At 48.0% G+C, this 19,132-nt stretch overlaps 1 protein-coding gene across 1 annotated transcript in view; it reads right to left on the bottom strand.

Annotated features, from left to right (window-relative positions):
• Col22a1 (collagen type XXII alpha 1 chain) overlaps window positions 1-19,132 on the bottom strand; it is a 208,304-nt gene that overhangs the window by 44,003 nt on the left and 145,169 nt on the right. The window contains exons 42-45 of the mRNA XM_071602419.1: window positions 18,357-18,401; window positions 13,800-13,847; window positions 8,575-8,688; window positions 5,339-5,392 (exon numbers count right to left, since the gene is read on the bottom strand). Of these exons, the coding sequence (XP_071458520.1) occupies window positions 5,339-5,392; window positions 8,575-8,688; window positions 13,800-13,847; window positions 18,357-18,401 (261 nt within the window). The remainder of the gene's footprint in view (window positions 1-5,338; window positions 5,393-8,574; window positions 8,689-13,799; window positions 13,848-18,356; window positions 18,402-19,132) is intronic.

Here is a 19,132-nt window from a genome sequence, read left to right as displayed (position 1 = left end):
ATAATTTGCTCCACTTCAGTCCCCAGTACTTCCCCTTTCTCTCTCCTTCTCCCACCCCTATTCCATTTCCTCTACTCTACTGGTCTTTCTTTCATTTATTTATAGTTTTTAAAATTAATGCAATATAGAGATATGTCAGGAGATATGTAAGGAGAAATTCACAGGGGGAATATCTGATGAGGCTCACTTCACCTTCCTCCCTTCTCCTGTTCCTTCCCCACCCTTCCCTGACCACTGATCTCCACTGGTTTGGGTTCCATGATGTTAAGAGCACTGGCTTTGTAGTCGGGAAGGCTGACTGAGATGCTGAGCACAGGTCAGGCTCCTAGTTACACACACAGGGTACAACGATCAATAAAAAAGATGAAAGACCCCGTGTGCCTGGAATGTTTATTCCAGGGAGATTGCCAGTTCACGTTCGGGTCTCTCAGAGTGTTTGCTGAGGAGCCCTGGGAAAGTCTTAAGTCCTCCAGTTGAAAATAAGAGAACAGAGACCCCTTTCTTCTGTAGAATTCTTCAGAAAACTTGTCACGGAGACTTCCTTCTCTGCTTCCTTGAGATGTATGTGAATCCTTTTCAAAGCTCAATATGTCTTTTGCCTGAAATATGATCCAGGAACTCGGGAATGTCTTTCTGGGGACCTTTTTGGAATATATTCAGCAAGATAACAGTTTCATTGCTCAGTTCTTGGGGGAGGGTTGGAGCCTCAGCTGGGCAGATGCCCGGCTCCACGGCCCAGCAGACCACCTGTCATAAAGAAGGGAGGCTTTTCTCTTTCCTCTGGAGAAGGCCAACTAGGGAACACAGGTGGTGATGGAAGTTACTGGGCAAATCTGGGGTGAACACACACAACAGACAGTGTGGCGGCGTCCTCACCTCGAGGACTGGTTACCCTGAGAGCCTGCTGGCAGGGGGCAGGTGCAGGACAGAATGAGGCTCCCCTTCACCTCTGCAGTCTCTGGAGCCCTGGATGCTTATTGCCTCTGGTTTAATGCAGATACATCATTAAATTATCTTTCTTTCTCTTCTACCTTTGTGAAAGGTTTTCTGGTTTGGAAAACAATTCCATTTGCTTCTAATTACACTTATATACTTTAATATAAATAAGATTATAAATTAATATAAATAACAATGAGAAAATTATGATTTCTAAATTGCATTTTTAATTATTTAGAGGTCACTTTTATACTAGGGGTTCTGTGAGAATGTCAGCCTTTGTGAACAGGTAATTCTCTGAGGGGTTTACAAACCATTGAGTTCAGGGTCTAAACTTGGCAAAGGATAAGTCTCTGCTACTCTCAAAGCAAACTCTGTCTCTAAATTTTACATACCATTTCACTGTCTGGAAAAGCTTCTCCTTTCACTGTCTGACAAATCCCTGCCCAACCCTTGCACACAACTAAAACCCCACCTCCTTCTGGTGGCTTTTAGAGGCTAGCACTTGTCCCACAGGTCAGTTTCCTATAGTCATTCCCTCTTCCCCCCAACTATGTTGTGGTTGCTATTAGCTCAACTGGAGCAAGAGTTCTGAGGCCCCCTAGGAGTGGCCTGTATTAAACACTCCCACAAGCTTTCTCAATCTCTGTCATTTAGTCCTCTTATTTTCTTTGTGTGTTAGGATACACATTCTTTTATAGATGAGGGACCTAAAGTTCAGAGAAGTCAAACATATGCCCAAGTCCTATAATTAGTAATTAGCTACACAAACTAACAAATGGCAAAGCAGGCCGGAGAGCTACTGGCTTCCAAGTCCAGGCCTGGCCCAAGACTCTGAAGACCTCCACCCTCAGTGTGACTTTTGTGAGAGTCGCTCATCAGCCTGTTGGTCTTCTTCTCCATCAGACCCCAGAAGGTAAAGTGCAAATTTGACCTTTCTCCATACCTCCTGACTGGGGAGGAAACTGTTTAAGGGGATGATGGTGACAGTCTTTCAGGATGGAGTCAACGATGGGTGGGGGGAGATGCCTGCCCCTGGAGAGAGCATGGGGCACATGATTGTGCACAGAATGGTACCTGTGGCCCTTTCTGGCAATGCCAATAGAAGCAGTTATTTCTGAATCCCAGAAACATCCAGAACCTCCATGAGAGGATTTCTCTCCTCAGAGTGTTTCCAGGTCCACCACAGACTCCCTTTAGACCCCATTACCTGGTGAGTGAATGTGCAATGAGAGAAAATGAAATGCTTCCCATGGTGGATACAATAATAGTCACCTCCGATGTGAGAGAGCCTTTACATCAGAGAAGAACTTGCTTTCAGGTTCCTCCCTGTGAATACCACCCCATTCCTTCTTCCTCCTCCCATGGACTGTAATTACAGCAGCCACCATTTCCAGACCCTGTGCCTTAAAGGCAGTGTTTGGTGCAGTTTTAAACCCCTAGGATGCAGCTCTGTAACTAACCATGGCATTGATTTTCCCAGCCCCAACCCATAGAGAGGGCAGCTGCAAACCTGCAAAAGAAAGCTTAGATAAGCTGCTTCCCAGGTACCCAGTAATATCTACAAACAAATGAACCAAGCCCTCTTGAAAACACACATGGCCAGTGAACACTCAAGGCCTTCAGTTACAGAATGATGCTAAGAGTGGTCATAAAAACTCTGTCACTAATACAGTAACTGGGGTACAGTAACAGAGTTTACAAAGTCATCTTTGTCTTCATGAGTTCAGCAGAGATCTGTGGCATGGTTTGAATGAAGAACACAGAAATTGGCAGGTGTTTGAAACCAAGACACAAACCCGTGAGCATGCAGAGGAGCCATTAATCCCTCTGAGACTAATTTGCCCAATAATAAATAGTGATAAGGGGAAGAAGCTATTTACAGGGAGGGACATCATCAGAGTCACATAGACTAATCCATTGTCCTACGCCAGGAGCTGTCCTTGGTGCTGATGCTGACAGATGTATAATGGAATGCTAACTAGTGGGGTCCTGAAGATAAACCAGCGGGGTAGACCTCTGTTGTGTTACCTACAGGTTGTAGTCTGACATGTACTCTTGCTAAACCTTCCTTTACTTATCTGTAAGTCGGATGACATCTCTACCTCCCAGGACTGCTGATCATGCAGGCGGCCATGCTGTAAAGCAGTGAGTTAGGACCCTCTGTGGGCTGCACGCAGCAGCTTTGGAGAGCTCATTGTGGAGGGTGGACTCTGAGCCCCAAGGGCAGCTCAAGGTCACCATCAACTCTGAGTAGGGAAGCAAGAGCCCTGTCTTTCAGATACAGCACTAAGTTTTGTTTTCCTAGATGGGAGTTTTCTTCAGTTTCTCAGAATATTTAAAAGAATAAACCCTTCTTTTTGGCAAATTGTAAGGAAATACACAAAAAGCCACTATCCCAAATCATCAGCCCTTCATGTAGGCCTGGGCTGATGGAGAAAACACTCCATATTTTCTGGAGAAAACTCTTCATCTGTGTTATTGATTTGCTTTTGTTTCTCTGAATAAGGGTCACCTCTTCACAAAGGCCAAGCCCAGCAGCCAGGAAGCTGACAGCAAAGGCACTTAAGGATCAACTGGAATTACAGGCCCACAGAATTCTCCAGGCGGGAGCTGAGCCTCTAGCAGTGACCCCAGAAGGGAAGGGTGATACAGAGAGAGTGGCAGACATTGGATGTTGCTGCAGTTCCTTGGTGACTCCCAAGCAGGCACTGCCCTGGGCAAAATCTCTTGTTCCACCTACACTGAGACCTGATATCTGTGGTTTTTAAAGCATAGGTCTTGGCTGTCAAAATCCTCTAAATCCTCACAAAGTCTATGGATCACAAATGTTGCACATCTTAACCTGCCAACTAGGGCCCAGGAGACCTGGATATATCTCCCATCCTGATTCACCATGGATCTGGCTGTGGCCACATCACATGTTTTTGTTGGTGGTGGTGGTGGTTTGATTTCTTTGTAACAGTCACAGTTATTTCTTCAACATTGTTTCCCAGGGCTGGACTTTTAGAATAAGGCAAGAGAAGCATCAACCTTTGCTACCAAAAGCCTCAGTATCCAGGATGAATAATATTCCAATGCAATATTGTGAAAAGTCAAAATCAATGCAAAAGAATCCAAAATGGACAAGATATTAAACTGATAATAAACAAAGGGATCTTAACGGTCTGTTGTATTAGGAAAAGATGTTCAGTGGAATGTGGGATCCTGTCTTTATCCTAATCAAACTATTACATTAGTTTTAAATTTAAAAATGTTGCCTTAAAGTATTATTTGCATTGGTGACAGGTTTTTGGCTTCCCCTTACATTGTATGCCCAAGACTTCAACCTCACTGTGGCCTGTCAAAGGTGTGGCCCCAGGAGCTGAAGAAGCAATAACACTGACTGAGCACCTGCAAGACTCCAGGTGTGGGCAGGAGCATCCTGCCTCCAGCTGTGCCCGGGCCTGTGGGTCACTGCTCTTGGCTACTCCCAGCTAATGAAGAAGGAAGTGGGAAGAAGTTGAGAAATATTCCTGTGCCATGTGGCTGAGATGGGATTCCAGCTCCTACATCTTGACCTCTTCTTTTAGTGACAAGTACAATTTGCCTCCCAACCAGATGAGCCATGCTTCGTCCAGCCACGGGAAAATGCACAGGGCACAGCTGTCCCTGAGCACTGGGGCATGGTTTGGAGTAGCACCAAGATGACTAGGCATCAGGGAGCATCCCCAGGGGAGTGCCACTGATGAGGAGGGGGAACTGGAGTGGGACGTGTCCCTGCCTTCTCCTGCCCCCATGCCAACAACACCCCTGCTGTCTCTTCTCAGAGCCAACCACCATCACCCACAGCAGCCAAGACATTCTCAGCCTGAGAGGGCATCCCTGCCTCTTCTGTGGCTGAGACCAGACCCACTCCTCCCAGGAGGCCTCCTGGCTCTGAATCCAGAGCTTGTGCTGGCTTTAAATGAGTGCCTCCCCATTCACACGAGGACCATAACACTCACTTGCATTTGTAAAACACTTTCCTAATATTTTTTAGAGTTCCAAGTTGTGCATGTGTTCTATGATCAACTCTAACACATCTGGAAGCTGTTTGCATCCTCAGCAGTAGTGGGCAGTGAAGGCAGTGTCTGATCCCAAAGCTTGTGCCTTAACCAGTAGGCATCACACATGGCAATCCCTTCAGCATTTCATCCTGAGCAGCCCTTAGGGAGTCTTAAGTGAGCAGCTGGGGCTCCATGGTTAAACTGAGCTGCCCCAGGTCACTACAATTGTCAGTGACATGTTCAGGCCTGGAACATGGGTTTCTGATTTTAAGACCACATTTCCTCTACAGCTGCCATCACTCTTCCTCAAACTTAGATGAACCAGCAAGATGAGCAGAATGGACACACAGAGATATACATGAAGTCTCACTGACCTGTGGTCCAGCTACTCCTGGGGGCCCAGGCAGGCCTTGGGGCCCAGCATCTCCCTGTAGCAGGAATCAAGGGGAAGAAAAAAAAATAAGAATGAGTGTCTAGGGCCCATGTCAGAGTCATCACCAAGCCACAGACCTTGCATACCTGATCACTGATCCATGAGATGCCCCTGCATCCAACCCTGACTCCAGAATCTCTAGGCAAAGGGTTTGGCAAGTGGTGGCACAAGTGTGGCTATGCCATTGTGTGCACACCACCACTGTGGCTTGTGGGTATGGCAGCCAGGAACCACGGGAGCCCAGTGCCTCCTGCATCCCATGTTCACACCCTGGAGTGCCCCATTTGTACCAGGATTTGGCTGTGGCCAGCAGAATACAGCAGGGACGATGATGATGTGTCATTTCAGGGATTACAGCGTAAAGACGCCTGGCTCTCACCAGGGAGCTCTGCTGTGAGGCTCGTGTAGGAAGGGAGGAGACAGTCAGTAAGAAACTGAGACTCCTCAGCTAACAGCCACAGAGCAACTGGCCTGGAAAAGTCTTTGCCACATGGAACCTGAGATGACCTCAGCTCGAGGGCTACCCAGGAAGACCCTGAGCCAGAACAATTGGGAGTGGCCACTCCTGGATTCCTGCCCTTCAGACTTTGTGAGGAAGTAGGTGTCTGTTGTTGGGCAAATTTGGAAGGACATGAGGGATAGCCGATATAGTAAGAAGAGGAGGAGGCTATTGGAATAAGAGCTTCTGGGTTGTGTAGCATCTTGCTTGTGTGTGTGTGTGTGTGTGTGTGTCTGCATAGCTACACACACAGTATGTGCTTTGTCTTCCTTCTCTGTAATGCCAGGGATGTCAGCTGCCTGGCTCTGAAGGGGGATGCTTAGGTGGGAAGATGGTGTTTTCCGGCCACCTTCCAGGCCCTGCCAGGAGTGGGCATGGAGCGGTGTGCCCTTCCAAATTGCCTGAGTTGCCATTTCTGTTCATCAACATGTGATGCTTGTCTTGTCCTGGTGATGCAAGGGACCTGTGGAGGAGAGTTCGGGACAGGGTTTCTCTGAAGATTTCCTTAAGTGATTTGGAGATGCTGCCCTGAGAGCCACTGGGGATGAATTCCTGGGGTGAAGACTCCTGGCATCACCCCCAAACTCTACACATCTTAATTGACCCAATCATGGTCTTTTGATTTGTTTAAAGGAAAGCCTGGGGAAAGACCACAACACAGAGGGAAAAATGGACAAACATGGCCATTTACTGTCCCACATGATACAAATGCTGCAAATCAAAACAGTACTTATTTTTGATGACTTGACCATCAGGAGAGTTTAATCAAGTATTCTTAGTGGAATCAGTTCTATAATTCCTGAAATTAAAATTTAGTCTCCCTGCAGGGTTCCAGGGCTAGGGACCAGTTTCTGGTATCCTAATGCACACATGTGGAAGTATTGGCATGTTCAGGTCTGTGCAGCAGAGAGGGATACTGCTCAAGGCCCAGAAAAGAACAAAGGGGAAATTCACATTTGCATTTGTATCTGTCCATGTAAGGGCAAATGCAAATTACATACAGAGACTTACCTCTCCTGGAAGAAGGAGACCAAGAGGCAGAATGGAGGGTCAGGTAAAGGGAGGCAATGCAGAATAAATTCTTAAAAATCATGTTATGTGCATATATAAATATACCACGGAGAACCTCACCTTTATGCATAGGTAGAAAGAATCAGTCAAATATAGATTAATACATGAGTGAAAGGAATCTAGTAGAGGAGAGGAAGGAGAATGGGAGAGGGGAAGGAGGATGGAAGGAAAAGGGGTGTGATGGACTGAAGTGGATTCCAGTCATGTCTGAATTTGTTGGGATGAACCCAACTATTTTTAAAAAGAAACAAGGCAGAGACCCTCCCCAACCTCTTATCTTGGAGCATTCACTTTAGAAAGCTGTCATTGTGAGTTCTTTCTCTCTTTAGAATGTACACGAATCCTTGTAAAAGCTGTAGAAGGCATTTGCTAGCTTTATAATCTAGGAATGTGCTTCTCAAGGACCCAGGATCCATCTCTTTGGAATAAAGTCAACAAGAAAGATAATGGCTCTGTCTCCCAATTCCTGCAGTGGTAAGAGCTCTCCCCAAGTTGCAGAACTACCTCCTGTTACAGAGAAGGGAGGTATTTACCTTTCCTCTGGCCAACTAGTGACACAGATGGCCATCTGTTACTAGGTGAAGATTGGTGGCAAATGGTGTTGTTGCGTCCTCTTGAGGACTAGTCTCTGCTTATCTTGAGAACCGATGTGCACTACACAGTGTATCAGCTTGGCTAAGTAAAGAGTGAGGCTCTGACTATAAAATCTCTGAATAATACCTGTGGTGCTCTCACCTCTAATTTACTGCTTACTCATTATTAATATTTTTTTCTTTCTCTTCTACCTTTGTGGACTGGTTTTCTAAATTGCAAGTTCCATACACCCATAGAACTATCTACCCCTCATTCTGCATGAAACAGACCATGAGGTTCATAAGAACAGCTTTTCTCTTCTGAGTCCTCCCCAGTGTCCACACGTTCACTGACACATAGGACACACTTAATAGGGGTCACAAACAGGTGATGACAAAGAGATGGATGGAAGCATGGGTGGGTGGAAGGAAGGCAGGCTGGCTGGCGTTATGAATCTGGAGGCCTGCCTTGGTGTGGTACCTAGTGGGCAGCTGATGGTTGTTGAATGGTGAAGAAAAGGGGGAAAGGCCAGTTCTCTTTTCCAAAGAGGGAGTGATGGAGTGAAGAATGGATGGGTAACAGCTGAATGTCCTGGGCATTCTGTCTCCTGACACCATTCTCACGACTCATTTGCATTATCTCACTTAACACTTATTGCAAGGAGAGAGGAGGGGAGGAAGAGAGGGAGGATTAGAGAGAAGGGCCTGGAGAGGGCAACTCTCCCCTGGGTGCAGGAGGTAGGCTCAGTGGGGCCAGTGAGGTACACTGGGTGCCTGCTGTGCTCCAGACTGGACCATCTGAATGACTGGATGTGAATGACCAGACATCAGCATGCCCTGGAATGTCACGGCCAACATTTCCTTAAAATGGCAAAGACTTGCAGATGCCCTCCCACCATTTCTGTAGCTCTGTCCTCTCAGCCCAGTGTCCCCCATTCCCTCTCACCCCTCACAGCCTAAGTCCTTCAGAAGGCAGGAGCACCAGAAGGTTTCCACCTGCAATGACAAAGTCCAAAGTCCCCCCTTTCTCCTTACCTTTTTCCCTTCTGGGCCTTCTCTCCCTGGCTTTCCTGGAAGACCTTTGTCCCCTTTAAATCCTGGCATACCAGGGAGGCCTGGGGGGCCAGGAGGGCAATCATTGCACACATCCTGCGAGAGGAAACAGAGAAGAAATGAGTGATAGCTACTTGCAAAGTGGCCCTGGTTCCTACAACTGGATGGAGACTTTGTTTTTAGATGCCAGCAAAGATGGGAAAGAAAATGGTGGAACAAGTCATTATCCGGACACTTTGGCGTCAAAGCTTTGCATCTCAGTGCTGAATGTCTGCATTGCTGCCCTACTTTAAGCCAGCCATACTGCTGGGAGCACGGCTGAGCAAACTATATGAAAAACGCATGGACCCGTGCACAAAAATAAATAAATAGCAGTGAAGATTTAAGACAAGCATTTAGTATTGACAAAAATGGGCTCTGTTCCTGGGTTAGAGTCAGACAGGCTGGGAGCTGAGGTCTTTGTCCTGTTTGCCAATTGAATGTGGTTTCTGAAGAAAGGAGGAGAAAAAGGAGCAGCAGGTGCCCACCCTTGGGACTTTCCTGCTGGGACACACAGCTGAGCTCTGACCCAGCTTAGCATTATGTTCTGCCCGAGGGGGGCATTCAGCGACTGTTCCCTGGAGTTGGGCTCGTTTTACTTCTTGAGGCAGGTAAATGCTGTCCCTGGAGGAAATCTAAAGTTCTGTCAGCCCAGGGAGTATGCCTTCTGATTTGTCTGTGTCACTGGTTGATCTTCCACTTTGGAGCACAGCATTCCCCGTCACTGGCCTCACCCTCACCAATTTCTGGGCACAGGAGACAGTCACCTCCCCCAGTCCCTCCTTACAATGAGTTAAATGAGATAACACAAGTAAGTCATGAGAATGGTGTCAAGAGGGAGAATTCCCAGTGCATGTAGCTGTGATTATTCATTCACTATTCACTTGGTCACTCCTTCTTTGAAAAAATAGTTGCAAAGGCTCTGCTCGGTTAGGCATAGTGCTGAGCCTTGGGACCACTGTAAGCATGTGTCTTGAAGAACTCATGGCTAGTTGGGGTCAACCAACACCAAGTGGATGCACTAAGGCCTACTGAATGCACCACTGGCGGGACCTGCAAAGGCATATGGAAGTACGAGTGTTCACACTCAGTGAGGCGCCGTCTCCAGTAACGGCATTCCTCAAGGTTTTCAAGCACAGAAGCAATTCCAGCCCACCCTCCTTTTACTTGTTTCACTTCCACTTAGTCTTTGAAGATTCTTTAGAAGGCTCCTACTCCAAGAAGCCCTCCAGGTGGCCTCAGGACAGGGGCAGCTCATCATCAGAAGGTCCCAGAGTTGAAGCACTTGTCTCAATGTCCAAGTGGTCTGTTTAGAACTCCGTCCTTTCCCCACCAAGCAAAATAGAAAATGTGAGTGCTTAGAGCACAGAGAAGAGTCATCTTCTCTTTGTTTGTCCAGATCATAACAAATAGTGTTCCACTGTACAACATGAGTTCAATGAATGAATGAATCAGGCAACCCAACCACCACCAATGGATTCATCAATGAACTACCTGAACTTTTGGAGTCTTGTGCTGTCTTCCTTCAGCGGGTGCTCTGAGAGGCTGACTGGATTTTTTTTTGGAAAGTGAGGAATGCTAATTATTGGGGATGTGAAGCAAGGTAAATAAGATGAAAAAGACTGGGGTTGCTCTTGATTTTTAGAAAAGTAGCAGAGCAGGGAGGAACTCACCTATTCCTAGATGTTCTGCTATAGAACTTGAAAATGAGATGCAGCTATGAAACCCTGTGACAACTGGCAGGTGGGTGGGTAGATGGATGGATGGGTAGGTGAATGGGCAGATGGATGGATGGGTGGGTGGGTAGATGGATGGATAGATGGGTGGGTGGGTGGATAATGAATGGGTAAATGGATGGGTGGTTGGATAGACAAAAGGAATAAAACTAGCTTGGTGACAGTAAGAATTTTGGCCACTGAGGTTAGGTTAGAATTGGAGTGTGTAGTGGAGATGGAGAATATTTCTTTGCAGCAACACGGATAAATAGTATCAGGAAGTTATATATGAGCAATACAAAATCTTCTTTGTTGTAATTTAAGGCAGACTGGGTCTGCCTTAGCTGTACACTATGTGAAATAATCCCCTGAAGACCAGACCTACCAGCAGCCCCTGTGTACTGGTGAGGAACTTGTAATTGGCCTACTGTCCCAGTCTGTTCAGTGAGCACAGGGTGAGACTTGGTGCCACCCACAGTCCTAGTGATGCTCCCTCTGGCTCCTGGGACCCTGCCCCCCATCACTCCTGAACACACATGCCTTCTTCTGAGAGCATTTCACACTTTCTCTGAATTCCCTGAGAGTCCTGTTTCCAACCAGGTGGGCTTGTCCAGACCCCTCGGAAACCTCTGTCCATCTGGCATCCTGGCTTCTCTCTGAGCCTCAGTCTCCTTATATATGCGATGTGGGGACCATAAAGTCCCATGACAAGTGAGATAACGAATGGAAAATATCTGACACCATGCCTGGAATACAGTGAATTTTAGCTGCTGCGTGTGTCATTCTGGTTTCAGTTATTATTTTACTCCTGAGAAATGCCATCTTGCCCCATTCACAGATTAAACATCGTGGGTCATCAATACTAGCTCCAAACACCTCGGCTTACAAGTTAACTCAGGGCGGTCACTCAATCTGTGAGAGCATTTCCCCATCTGTAAATGAGCACCGTTCTCCTACTTTAGGAAACTCTGAAAATTTAAATTAGAAAATGTGTGCAAAGTGCCCAGCATGGTTCAGAGTTCATTGTATCCAGTCTATAGATGTTGGGCATCTTCTAATCTCTACTCCTCCCTTTTGTCTGAGGCATTTTAAGCAAATCCAGCTGTGTCATTATAGTCAGCATTGTGCTTAGTGCAGTACAGACTGACAAGTAAATAAGTACTCAGTAACTGCCTACCACCTGGAGAATGGGGCTGTTTTGTGGAAAAAAGAAGCTTCACTTCCAGGAGAGGAGATCATCTCCAGGGCATCTCATCCAACTCTTCCTGGGCATCTGAATCATTACTACAATATTCCTACCAAAGGGTTGTGGAGTTCACATCTCAAAATCTCTAGACGACAGGCAGGAACTTGCTAGCTGCCTGTACTTCAACAGATAGCTGTCAGGAAGTCCTGGTTCATGCAGAGATGAAATCCGACAGCAGACAGGTTATGTGCAAAGGGTGTGGAGCTGGTTGTGCTGGGTGGGACTCTTGGCTCTCCTTCTACAGCTCTGTGGCCTGTGCTAGCAACATACCCACCTGGGCCTCAGCCTCCTCATCTGTAAAATGCAGTCAGTCACAGAACACACCATAGAGCTGTTTGTGAGTTCTGAATGGAATGATGTTTATGCCAGGGATGTCTAAAGGAGACATCCTGAAGTTGGTCTCCCTGGGCACAGATCCAACCTTGGAAGTCCAATTAACAGGGACTCTTAGATGATAAATATTCTACCCAGCCAGTTTTCCAACTAGCCGAATGAGATATGTGATGTGTTAAAACTCTCTGAGAGGTACATATTCTGTACTAAAAGTTGTCTTCTCAGCAGGGGAGGACCTGCCACTGGTCACCTGGACTAGACCGCAGGCTTTGACCCACGGTATTACATCTGCAGCAGCTGGGCTGCAAGCAGAGGAAGCAGGAGAGCTCTGAGCTCTGCAGGCCTGGCCACACCCACCCACCAGGCTACTGCTGCAGGTTTCCAGGCCCAGAGCACTGGGGGAGCTGGGAGTCTCCGGGGTCACCCCGACTGCAGGTGCTCACGTCCCTTCTGAGGTTTCAGCAGCCTGGATGAACACAGCTGCAGCCCGTAGCACTTGGGGAGTGTCTACGGACAACATATCTGTCTCGATGTCTAGCCCCGAGGTGTTGTGCTTAATCCTCAGCATTCACTCCTGTCATTATTGGCATAAATAATATGGTTGATATCGCTGCAGGGGAGAAGGGGCAGACGCAGCGTGACTGAATTATGAGATTCAGGTTCACACAATCCTGTAATAAACAAGGGATTTAATCCATAGATACTGATTTCTTGTCAAGTCTTTGACAGTGGGAAAAAAACTCTCTCTTGTCAATAAAAATCAATAATTATTGTGCTACCACTCATTTTTTAATGAAGTATATAATTTTCCATGAAGACATCTCAGTGTGTAGGGAGCTGAAAGTCCCAAACTTATGAAGAGGTTCTTGCTTTCTTTTGTTTCCCTCCAGTGTTTCTTAGAATATAAGGAATGAGGTAAGGATCACTTGCAAGAAACCCAGTGCCACACCTCCCCAAATCCAGGATCACCCCTCCCCAGAGTTAGACGAGGCTTGGAGAGACAGCCAAGGTTCCTGCACACCGCTGTCCTTCTGCAACATGAATCTCCCCTTCTCCTCTCTGCACACTTACACATCTCCAGCTCCTCACTGTTGACACCTGAGGCCTTGGCTAGGCACCGGGCACCCTGGGATGCTTCATGGAGGACTCTAGCCATGTCCTGCTCTTTGCAGTTGGGATTATACTTAACTTTGGCTGAGTTATGCTCAATTTCTCAGAGCCTTTGCATCTCACAGGGAAAGCAATTGTGGTTCTAGAAACCAGGTGAGACTACACCAAGTCTGGACCCATCCCAGCTAAAAGCCTGGCAGCTGTTTCCTACACCCTGAACCTGTGCTTCTGGCCCTTGCACCAGCAGGACCATGAACAAGCTGTGTACCTCTGCCGCAGACCCTGATCAGAGCACAAGGCAGCCCCCTGTAGGCTTTAAAGCCAACCTTTACCCCAGTAAAGGTTCTCTTACATGACAGAGAACTTGAGTAGTTCCTGTGTCACAGAGTGTGTGAAATAAGAGGCATATACCAAGCGCTTCGCTAGTCCCGTCCAGAACCTTCTGCTCCATGTCTGTATTGCCCTATGATGTAGCCTCCACCCACGATGGACATTAAGTGCTTGGAAAGGAGTTAGTGTGACCAAGCACCTGAGTGTTAATTGTATTTAATAGGTTTAAACTTAAATAGATGCATGTGGTGGCTTCCATATTGGATAATATGGATTTTAGCACGTCAGAAGGCACACAGTGAAATCTCAACACATGCTGCTGCTATTATTGTTAATGCTATCATTTATGTGTTCAGAGAAAATTACTGAGATAGCTAAACCCCCCCCCCCATCACCATTTTCACCATTCATGCACATTTATTGTATGTTTTTACCTTAACCAAGAGATTTATGTCCCCTGGAGACAGTGGTGAAGAAGGGCCCTGTCAAAATGAAAAAAAAAAAATACATACATACATACATACATATGTGCGAACACACAGTACATTTCATGCATCTCCAGAAAGTGAATGGCTTTCAAGGTGTTAACTCATAACACATCTGTGCATGCATAGGAGACAATGGCCCATTTAATGTCCCCAGCCCAAGGCCACCCAAAGATGACCCTTCCAAGGTAGCCAGCTGGGACTGCTGACCCTGACCATGTCTAAATGACAGCCTTTCAGGTCCCCAGTCTCCTTCCACTGGCCCTTTCTCCTCTCCCAGTGTTCCTTCCTCTTCACCCGCATCAAAATCTGATTGTCGTACAGGTACCGTCCGCACTCTTGTGTTACGGATTTCCCAGACAGGCAACAGCAGCTGCTCTCAGTAACTAACAGCTAGTGTGAATTTAAACCAAAGTCTTCATCTCTCACAGGTGAACAGCAATTTAAACTTTCTTTACTATTTCAGGCTGGAAATCTTTAATTCTGGAAAGGAGACTTCAGAACTCAAGGGTCATTACAAAGCTTCTGAAGATGCATAAGAAGCTGCAGATTACTGAATCTACATTCAAGCCCTGAGAGTTGGATTGCGGCCTTTTATGACTGTGCCAGCCTGGAGCGGGAGACAGTGTGAAGGTTCCTTTCACATTTTGGTGTAGGGCATGCAAGGCTAGGGAGGAAAGCGGAAAGGAAAGGCAGATGTTGGAGGGAAGAAGAGTCTCTTAGGTAAGAATTGGAGATGGGCGTGCTACTTTGAGAACTTCAAATTCTGGGAAAGGAGGATTGGAGAACCTGCCCAGAAGAGGTGGCTGCCTACTGTCCCCTGCAACATGGGAAGGGGGACACACAGCTGAACTCATGGTGTGTGATTCCTTCTGAATATGCTAGAATCCAGGTGTGTGAATTGGAAGTCGCCTGGCAGCTTAGGACAGCTGGAACCAATTTCTGGCTATTCCCCCTTTCCTGATACCCTGGGTTTTCCTTCCCATCCTGGGACCCACAACTCATCTGATGGTGGTAACCTCGGTGTGCGTGAGATGATGAGTGGGGTGGCTGGAAACATGCTCATGGTGTTCTCTATGCTGAGGTGCTCAGTAAAGCCACCAACTCTCTGGGCTGCTGCAAGAAGGGGACTGGGGTCACTCTGACTTGGAGGTGCTTGAAGAAATTAATAGCACTGCTATGAGCACCCACTGAGCATGCAGTCACCAAACACAAGGTCAATGCCCATTAGTCACTGGAGACAGGCCCTCTGGAGCAAGGCCAAGCTTGGCCATGTAATAGATTACAACTTTAATTCAAAAGGGAAAGGTTTTATTTTGAAGCCTTACATGCTTCCCTGGGAAGGTCACAATAGTAGGGCTTCAAGTTGTTCACACTGGGACATCTTTAGGTTACCAGCATTGTATTATCTGGGGTATTTTTAAACTGCATTTGAGAGTTTTATATAATGAGAATGAGCCCTATTAGACATTGTGGCTGGACATTCGTCACAGGAGGAGAGTACAAGGCACGAGTCACCAGAAATGGGTGAGTTTCCAGTGTACAGTGTGGTCCTGCAGGTGGCTTCACTAAGGTCTTTCTTTGACCAGCTTCTCCAAAACTCACAAGAGAAGCCTCCAGAAGGTACGTAGGAACGGGGCTGTGAAGGAGCACTGACCTGAGGATGGTGGACACGAAATGTCCATAGCCTGTCCTTTCTGCCTCCCAGGAGTCAGTGTGGATTGTTACTAGGCCCAATGGCTTGAGACAAGACGTGGCAAGAAGTGTCTGGCTCTAGAAGACCCGTCTGTGCCCACCTGGACCCTCCTTACTCCTGGTGCGCCATCCCCCTGGTGCTGGGAGTGCTGGCTGGCAACGTGAGGGAGGTCACACAGCCAGTGACTGGCCTGGGGGGGCCAAGGGCAGGCCTTATCTGAAGGCAGGGCAGCTCTGAGGCCCTGTCCATGCTCTAGACTCCATATGGGATCAGGCCAGGCCAGACATGAGCTGAACACACCCCCTAGTGGGCTTTTCCCCATCATGTCCTGCTTCTCCTCATCCTGACAGGTTTCACCTTACAGGCCCTCCTTAACCCACCACTGGGGCAAGAACCCCACCGCAGCCTCTGCTTGCAGAACAATAACCATGGGCATGAGGACTCCTGGCACAGGATTCTATGCTTCTCCCCAGGTGGGTGCTGCCATGGAAGATCCACGAGTCACTTTCTCCACCCACTGAGGATGGGCAACTGTGTTATGAAGAGTTAACACAGCAGGCCTGGGTGTCTAAACCCTGGACATTCCAAAGAAAGATCTGGCTCCTGGCTGGTCCCTGGGTATCACCTCTAAGCCTTCAGGCTGTGCTACCTGGTTAGAGCATCTTTGTTTACCCAGGGCCTTGGCCAAGGCAGGCAGTCAATGCTAACACGGTGGTTTATGGTAGGGACCTTGGCCACACAGCATCATTCTGACCTCTGGAGAGGCTGGAGGCTGAGTAATTAGGGTCAGTCATGTGAGCACCCCACGTCTACACAACCAACTCCCAGTAAAAACACTGGGCACTAAGGCCGAGGTGAGCTCTGGTGGAGCACCTTGTGCAGATGTCACACATGGCAGCTGGGAGGCTTAGGCATAGTTGGCACGCAGAGAGCATCACAGGAAGCCCCTGTCTAGTCTCTCCTGCAAACTCTCCTATACACTTTTTTCTTTGCCGATTCTAATCCGCATCCTCACACCCTGATGAGGCATGGGTATATATATATGCACGGGATAACCATTGCCTAAGTTCTGTCAGTTCCAGAAAATCTCTGAAACTGAGGGTGGTCTTGGGGACCCTGACACATTGACAGCTCTCATCAGTGAGGCCAGAACTCTGAGTGTCACTCACCACCCTGGGGGCCATTTGGAGGCAGCAGGTTCCATGAATTTAAAGGTGGTCCAAAGAAGACCTCTTTCTCTTTCTGCATCTAAGCCTTTCTGTGCTTGCTCTTTTTCTTTCTCTCTGCCTCCTTCTCTCTCTCTCTCTCTCTCTCTCTCTCTCTCTCTCTCTCTCTCTACCTCTTTCTGTCTTGATTTCTGTCTATCTTTCTCCATGTCTGTCCGTCTCTCTGCATTTCTATACGTGACTCTGTGGGCCTGTCTCTCCCTCTCCATCCCTCTCGCTGTAGCTCTCTGCTCTGTGCTGATCAGCTGAGAGACCTTCATGATTTCCCACATTGTCAGCTCGACTCTGTCAACTTAATTCTCTTTGCATAGAGGCGTCGAGGTCTACGTGTGGCAGACACCACTGAAACTCTTGCTGGTCTCTGGTCTGACTCTTGCTCTTCACCCACTTCCTCAGGACCTCCCCCTGCACACAGTACTTGCTTCCATGAGGCTTACCTGGCATAAAGCTGACTCCACAGAGGAGAGGTGAAGCTGTCCCCAGCCTCAAACAAGACCTTATGCTCATCCCTTCAGAAGGCTTCAGTTTCAGGACCCTCAGAGCCAGCCGGTCCCTGTGCTAGTCTCTGCTCTGCCCACCAGCTCAGGCCCCTGTCTGAAACCTATAGCAGCCAGGCTTGCAGAAGAGACTAGTAGCCTCTTGGATCCATCTTGGCTCTGAAACCAGACTGTGTGCTCACTCCTGAGGCCTGCGATTCCCCAGTCTCAGTGGCCCCCTCTCTTCCTTCCCCAGGAGCCCCTCCCAGAGCTCCCACATCTGCACAGCTGCCTTCCACCCACCCCCCATCCCCGACTGCTCCTCCTGTTTCCTTCCCTCCAAGAAGGAAGGCCTCCTGCCTGGCTATCTGGCTAAAACTCTGGGGTTTTCTGGCATAGTAACTCACTCAGGAGTCACCCCAGAAGACGAGGGTGCTGGGCCCAGGGATACCTGTGGGACTCCGGGCTGCTCTGCAGCCAGACTGCCAAGGACTCGGCCCTCAGGCGGTCCACACCTGCTTGAGCTTCCATAGCTCCCACTGTTGTCATGTGAGGCCAGGAAGAACATTTCTGCCACTCTGAAAAGTGCCAAATGGCAACCCAGCCAAAGAGTAGGAAACGGGCAAGTTAGCAATGAGCAATAGATGATGGTCTTGTCAATCTCCTCACCACAGGCCCCCTTTGTGTCATGTGCTGGCCTATTCCAAGCCCTGGGAGGCCAGACCCCTAGAACTGCATCCCAGAGCTGGCTGACCTGCTGGCCTGTGCTCAGGATGGCCTGACGGGAGGCACCACCGAGAAACTACAGGAGGGCGAGAGAGACGTGCCCCCTGCCCTCAGGCCAAGCTCTCTGGCACCAACTCTGAACCCACAGCTACAGCTCATATCCCCTCTTCTTAGGTCTCACTTTGGCTCTGACAATAAGCACAACTGGCGACACTCCCCAGTGTGACTTATCTCTGGGTGTCACAGCATCCCCTATCAGTTCCCTCGGCCCACAGCCGAGGAAAAGCCCCCTTGTTAAGTCTCTTGAGGCTTCTGGGCTGCGCTTTATTTCTGGCTGGAGCTCTGACAATCAACACTCATCCGGAATGGTCAGATGACATACTGGTTTTCCAGGAGGCCCTCTTTCTCCTGGATTCCCTGGTGTACCCTATGAGAAAAAAGAAAGAAACTGTAAACTGTGATGAGCACATAATCCTGACCTATTCTACCCACCCCCTCTGCCAGCCTCAGTCTCTGCCATGGTAATATGGTAGGAAAGAATGATCACCCAACTCTGAAGATGAGCACCAATAAAAATTCATGGTTTCCAAGTTCAGTTTGAATATTCAGAGCTTCCCAGGAGAGTAGTGACAGTGTCCAACACTTATGACAGACAGCTACCCTTCCTGTAACCTCACTGCAAACACGAAATTAAAACAAACTCGCACCCACAGAGAATGCATGCACAAGCACATGTGCATAAGCCCCTCCTGCCCCCGACACACACACACAGAAAATCCTTTTGCATACAGGGGGAAGGACTGACTGGAAAGGAAAGTCCTTCTATTGGTCAGCTAAAAAAACATAATGTTGGGGGGGTCAGCTATATTTTAATATTTGGAGACAGGAATCAGAGAGTAACCTTATTTTTTGAAATAGAATCCAAGGAAGAGAAGAGGACTTTATTGCTCCTGATTGTAACTCAAAGGACAGAGAGGAAAGGGTGCATACCTAAGCTCACTTGAGCACTCACTTGAGCAGTGAATGCTATTGCTTATTCATGCTGGGCCTCTCTCCTCTAAGAACTCAGGGTTGTCATTCACTCACAAGGTCAACCAGCAAGGATCAAGTACCTTCTGTGCCTGGCACACTGTTATCAGGGATCTACAGACAAGCAGA

Source organism: Marmota flaviventris, chromosome 15 (assembly GCF_047511675.1).
Source record: "Marmota flaviventris isolate mMarFla1 chromosome 15, mMarFla1.hap1, whole genome shotgun sequence".
NCBI classification, from domain to species: Eukaryota; Metazoa; Chordata; class Mammalia; order Rodentia; family Sciuridae; genus Marmota; species Marmota flaviventris.
This window is presented reverse-complemented; position numbering and strand designations above follow the sequence as displayed.